Raw genomic sequence first — 6427 nt, 5'->3', positions numbered from 1 at the left:
CGGTGCCACTTCGTGAGGGGGTGACCGGGCCCTGCCGGTGCCGTTGGGGTCGTGAGGCGCCGCGCGGGAGCCGAGGGGTGGTGCGGCCCGGCAGAGCCTCTCCCGGTGGTGAGTCCTCGGTTCCGTGCTCTTGCAGATGGCCCGGACGCAGAAGAACAAGGCCACGGCTCACCACCTGGGGCTGCTGAAGGCCCGCTTGGCCAAGCTACGCCGGGAGCTCATCACCCCCAAGGGAGGCGGCGGCGGCGGCCCCGGGGAAGGTGCGTTGTTCTGCGGGAAGGCTCCGGCCGCCTCGGCGGCCTCTGCAGAAGTGGCCGCTCCTGCCTGCTGAAGTGCGGGGTGTGTGACGGAAATCGATCTAACGGGGGTGGCTCTTGTCCGCTCAAGTCGTTACAGACTCCCCGCTGAATAGATCGGAGCAGCCGCCTTCTCTCCCTCTTGTCCTTCCCGGTACAGGACCTTAGCTGTGGTTTCTAGGCCTTTCTAGGGCTTTGGGGTGGAGCCCTTGTTGAATCGTAAATGAAAGGACTTCTGCGTTTTTGCTAATATAATCTTGTATTTGCAGAAGTCTTAGGGGTTTTTACATGAAGAAGCATCTTGCAGCAGGCACCTATTTTTATATATAAAGGTGTGAATTGCGTAAGCTGCAGTGCTTAAAGGGAGTGCTCCACCTACACCCAAGTCAAGTATAGCCCACTGGGAAGTCTTGCAGCCTACACTTTATTGACAGGTACATGCCATGGAGTGTTACACAGACAAAGTGGTGCAAGGCAATATAGATTGTGAACTCTCTGTTTCATACTTTCATTCTCCTTGTTAGGGAAGCTTACTTGGCTTTCATTCAGGCAATATTAAAAGTAGTAGCGGGACTGCTGTCCAGATCCTTAGAAGATAGAAAATGTTGATCTTCAAACGAATATTTTTGCTCCTTATTTGCAGGTTTTGATGTTGCAAAGACAGGTGATGCCCGAATTGGGTTTGTGGGTTTTCCATCAGTGGGGAAATCTACTCTTCTAAGTAATCTTGCTGGTGTATACTCTGAAGTGGCAGCATATGAATTCACTACACTAACTACCGTGCCTGGAGTCATTAGATACAAAGGAGCAAAGATACAGGTGAGATCTTTTTGTGTCTGTGAGGATAAGATTGTGTATGTAGATGCAGTGGTGTTACGGCTGAATGGTCTAGCCTGACATCAGCAGGTTAGAAGTGACATGTAGAAGTGCTTGAGAATACATTGGAAATGTTGCCTTGAGGTACTAATTTTACCCTGCTTTTCACTTTGCTCTGGGGAGAAGTTCCTGTGGTAGTTCTCACATTCTGTATGAGATGATCTGTTGCATTGTACTAATAGGGCACCAGGGATAATACAATATATAAGAATCAAAGGGGAAACAATTCTATTCAGATTTGCAGTAGAGTCAGCTGGTTTAGGAGAAAGGTAAAAGTAGGATTTATTTTCTCCATGAAGAGAAATATTTTTCTCATGAGTTACTTTCCTTCTTCTGAACAAATAGCTACTTGATCTCCCAGGAATTATTGAAGGTGCCAAGGATGGTAAAGGCAGAGGACGGCAAGTCATTGCAGGTGAGTATATTAGAGCTGGAGGCAGCATCCTATCACTGGTTCAGTTAGTACAGTTTATGAGAATGAAGGGTTGAATCGCTGTTTCTGATGTCTTTAAAAAGCCGAATTGTATGCTGGAATTGAGCTGCCTGATGTGAAGCAGTAGCCATTTTTATTTTGTTCTGTTTTCAGTTCTGGCTTTATGCATTTGCTGAGTTCATGCTCGGCATTGATACTGCAGTGAAAGTATGTTACCAATTTTGAAGGCACATATGATCCCATATTAAACAAGGCTGCTGTCCTAATTTCTTTACCTAGCTTATTGTCATCATTCTGGGCTCTGAATGTAGACGGGAAGATTTTTTCAGCCTCTGTGATTCTTAAAACATGTAAGGATCTGTCTATCATCAGTGATGCTTGGCCAGCACTACAAACTTCACTCTTCTACTGGAATTTAAAAATAAGCAATGTACTGTCCTTCAGGGGTTTAATATTGTCATCAAGTCCACTGAGCCATATTTTGTGTTGTTTTGTCTCAGATTGTGTGAACGTACTTTTTTGAGAGATGACTTTCTTTTTCCGATTCTTAGTTGCTCGAACCTGTAATCTCATTCTGATTGTTCTGGATGTGCTGAAACCCCTTGGTCACAAGAAAATAATTGAGAATGAACTGGAGGGATTTGGAATTCGTCTGAATAGTAAACCCCCCAATATCGGCTTTAAAAAAAAGGATAAAGGAGGCATTAACCTTACAGCCACAGTAAGTTAGAAGTTTTCTTTAACCAAAATAAAAAAAAAAATTGCTTGAAGAAAGAAGCATTTGCAGTTAATGGTGTGCCCGGGACTATTCCTGTGCTCTGACTTCTTTAGAAGCTGAACTGCTGTACTGTTCTGTAGTCAGTTACTTTTCTTGGAGGCCATCCATACCTGCCCTAGGAGCCTGACCACTTCCCCACCCCCAAATCAGAGGCTTGGTTGCTTTCCAACAATTACAAGTTCCGAGGCCCAAAAGAGAGTGTGCAAAAACTGCCTCTTGCTTGGTGGCTACTGCATTCTTCTGGAGAAGATTGCTCAGAGTTCCAGGCCTTGCAACCTGGACTACTCCTCATTTCCCATTTCCCACTGAATCTTCAAAAGCGTAGAAATAGCCAGAGATACCAAAAATCAGAACTCTGCTCTGGGATCTAGGTATCTAACATGTAGTTGTCTGGGCACTGAACTAGTAGATACGTGGGTTTGTATTGCAACTGGTCCCACATTGACAGGAAACACTACTTCTGAAATGTCTGATTGCAGCTATCAGTGGGGCATTAATAGAAATAAAGCTGTTAGGATTTAAATCTTTTTTCCTTTTCCTGAGGCTAACTATGGTAAAATCATAGTCAAGTCCAATAACTTACAGTGCAGCTATTATTTCTAGTAATCTGTATGCAGCGATTGCTAGGTGATAGCATTATTAATTGTAATACTTGATTTGACTGTAAACGCTTCCATTCCTTAATACTGTGTCTATGTTCAGTGTCCTCAGAGTGAGCTGGATACTGAAACAGTGAAGAGCATCTTAGCAGAGTATAAAATTCACAATGCTGATGTCACACTGCGCAGCGACGCCACTGCTGATGACCTAATTGATGTTGTTGAAGGGAACAGGTACTGTTGGGACCCTGGGTTTGGCATACTTGCGATTTATATTCCAAAGAAAAGAACTGTCTCTGAGGTTTGCTTCCCGTGGAAGCTAAGCTAGCAATGTGGTATCAACAAGTGCTGTTTAGCACCTTACTGCCCTTTTAAAAAATGAAGCTTTTTCGAAGGTAGCGGTGTATTGCTGCTGGGCTGCTGTAATGGTATTTCCTTCTCTTTGCAGAGTTTACATCCCATGCATTTACGTCCTAAATAAAATTGACCAGATTTCCATTGAGGAACTAGATATCATTTACAAAGTACCCCACTGTGTACCAATATCTGCTCATCATCGCTGGAACTTTGACGATCTGCTGGAGAAAATTTGGGACTACTTGAAGCTAGTACGAATGTGAGTCCCAGTTGCTGCCTTCTGCGGAGTTAAGTGTAAGGCTGAGACTGAAGAATGTCTCAAGAATGGATGAATGATGATTATTTTGTAATGGTTTTCTGCTAGCATAGAGCTCTAGCTTTCAAATGATGATGTCTTTTGTCACTGAAGTATGTTTAATCTGTAAATCAGAGATTGTGCTCCTCTTTGTCTGTTGTGTGACGGACAGAGTTTCCTAACAGTCACAAGTGCTGTGTTTTGAACTTCTTGTAGGGGAATCAAATGAGGACCTTGTGAAATCAAGTCCAAAATAAGTTTTAAAAAATTCCTGAAAACATGGACTTCTGGTCAAATTTAGTGCAAAGTTATGAATTTCAGAGGTACCTCTTTTCAGTCTGTCATGAGTGACATGCATTCAGCTCTCTTAACAGAACTTAATTTAGTTCTTCATCTAGCCTTTCAGGTATTTTTACTATATGTTATTACAGGTTTACCTCATACTACTAATGCAATTCTTTGGGTGAATTTATGGATGAATCTATTCATACTCATAATGCAGTAATTGTAGTCTTTTAAACGTGTATCTATCTTCTTGTGACAATATAAAATTATTGTAAAAAGGGATTTAGTATGTCTAGGTATCTGGGCTATAGACTTTGTCAGTTTTTTTCCTAATATACATTGAGTTTTTCACAGAAAAAAAATCACAAATCAGAACCATAATACTGTAGATGTTCTTTTCCATCAACTATTCCTGTTTCATCTTCTTTTAAGCAACTACAGAAAGCTCACTCTAGGGATAAACCTTCACAGTTACAAGGGAGAACCTGCTGCAGCCATTGGCTACCCAGGTGCCTTTTCAGCTTAAGAACACCAAACAATTTACAGAGTATCTATCGTCACCACTGAAATAGTGGAACTCAGCACAAGCGCCTAGGATGACAGTGCGAATAACCTATGAGATTTCACGATGGGTTGAGAAGAGGAGGTTTTGGTATTGACTGACTGTTCCATCTGCGTTACAGCTACACCAAACCTAAAGGGCAGCTCCCAGACTACACCTCTCCTGTGGTACTACCTTACTGCAAGACCACAGTGGAGGATTTTTGCATGAAGATCCACAAAAATCTCATTAAAGACTTTAAATAGTAAGTATTATTGTAAAAGAATAATCTATAGAGAATAGAAAATAATCTGCCTCCTGGTATATTCTTTCATTTTCTTGTAAACTAGAAGGGAAAACAGGGTTTGATGTTTTTGATGCTGAATGGACTAGATCTCCCTATGACAATTAATACTTAAATTACTATATTTGATGTTCCTATGCTCTTTCCTGGATAAATTTCCTCTACAGGGAAAATGTTTTATCTTTATATTTGAAAGCAGCACTAGATGCAGCATTATGGGCCATCATCCTGTATGCACAAGTATTTCGAACGACTTCATACTTTGTTTTGATCTGCTTGTACTCTGGTTCACACAGACCACTCAGCCAGGTACTTGCAGAACAAAAAGAGCTCTTAAGCATTGCTTTCTGTATTAGCTTTGTGACAGAAGTAGCTGTTGTTCTGCTGTTTGCGTATTATACTTCTAAGCCTTTCAAATTTTATTTTTCTTCTCCTTTCAGTGCATTGGTCTGGGGTTCATCTGTTAAACACAACCCTCAGAAAGTTGGTAAAGACCATACTCTTGAAGATGAGGATGTTATTCAGATTGTGAAGAAATAAAGTTGTTCTGACGTGGTTTGCCACTGTGCCTGGAATTTGTCATTAGTTGTAAGTGGCAAAGAACAGGCTGTTTCTTTCAAATCTATAGCAAATGGGTATTGTTTTTTTATGGCAGTACCTTACTGCGTGGTAAAACTCATGTTTCTGGCCAACGTGTACTGCACCGTCCCATTCTGGCAGAACTTACGGATGAGAAACTCATGTTAAGTGACTTTCACAAGGGCAAGATCTTACAAGGAAGCTTTGATGCCCGGGATGATTTTCTGCTGCATGTACATGTCTATCCAAATGGGAAAAAAGTTCACACATCAGAAACTACTTTGTTCTAAATTAGAACAAAACATGAAGAGCAGAGGCTGGAGAACCATATCTTACGAAACAATGCTAGAGGACACAGTTCTAGCTCTTGTTTGAATACTTCAAGGCTATCAATAGTCCTGCAGTTATGGAAAAGATGGTAGGTTCTACTCATGAGCAGTCACTTTTTCAGTTGTTCATGAGTGGAAGTAAGCGATGCCTGTGTTCTACTGTGTTAGTGACTGGAAGCTTTTAAGTTTTCTCTAAACTAAGCAGGAAATTCTTTTAAGAAGTCAGATAAGTTGCACAAGAGAAGCAGACTGCTCTAAAGGCAGTGGATCTATTGCTTTTTAGTAGAAATGAATAAAGTTAGAGCTCTGACCTGAGCAAAAAGCTTATCAAATGCATCACCCTCTAGCATTTCCTCTCCTACAAAAAGGAAGTAGGGGTATTTACTTAAATATGTCAGAAATGCTCCCTCTCATGTTACTATGCATATAAGAAGAGAAGTACAGTGATTTCAGACACCCATTCAAGTACTAAATCCTTGCAACAGTGGTTGCTACTCAGCCTGGTAAGAAAACATTTTCCCTAATATTTTTTCTAAGCTTAGAAGTAGATTCCTGCGTAAGTGAGCTGAACTACTGCAGCTGTGCTGGGGTTATCAGCCTTGACTGGAAGGGGGCAGAGTAGAAGCTACGAAGAGCAAACCTCATTCACCCTTTCTTCAGGGCTGGTTAGTTTTACGAGTTGTTCTGGTACACTGGAATCTCATTCCTTACACTTAACCATGGCTGTACAAAAACATTTAAATGCAGCAATTCCA

At 41.6% G+C, this 6427-nt stretch overlaps 1 protein-coding gene across 1 annotated transcript in view; it reads left to right on the top strand.

The window, feature by feature from the left end:
• DRG1 (developmentally regulated GTP binding protein 1) overlaps window positions 1-5325 on the top strand; it is a 6274-nt gene extending 949 nt beyond the window's left edge. The window contains exons 2-9 of the mRNA XM_009280007.2: window positions 137-260; window positions 940-1115; window positions 1518-1587; window positions 2157-2326; window positions 3086-3216; window positions 3431-3598; window positions 4603-4725; window positions 5205-5325. Coding sequence (XP_009278282.2) covers window positions 137-260; window positions 940-1115; window positions 1518-1587; window positions 2157-2326; window positions 3086-3216; window positions 3431-3598; window positions 4603-4725; window positions 5205-5304 — 1062 coding nt within the window. The 3' untranslated portion in view covers window positions 5305-5325. The remainder of the gene's footprint in view (window positions 1-136; window positions 261-939; window positions 1116-1517; window positions 1588-2156; window positions 2327-3085; window positions 3217-3430; window positions 3599-4602; window positions 4726-5204) is intronic.
• The last annotated feature ends 1102 nt before the right edge of the window (window positions 5326-6427 follow it).

This window comes from Aptenodytes forsteri, unplaced genomic scaffold (genome assembly GCF_000699145.1).
Source record: "Aptenodytes forsteri isolate BGI_AS27 unplaced genomic scaffold, ASM69914v1 Scaffold323, whole genome shotgun sequence".
NCBI lineage: Eukaryota > Metazoa > Chordata > Aves > Sphenisciformes > Spheniscidae > Aptenodytes > Aptenodytes forsteri.
This window is presented reverse-complemented; position numbering and strand designations above follow the sequence as displayed.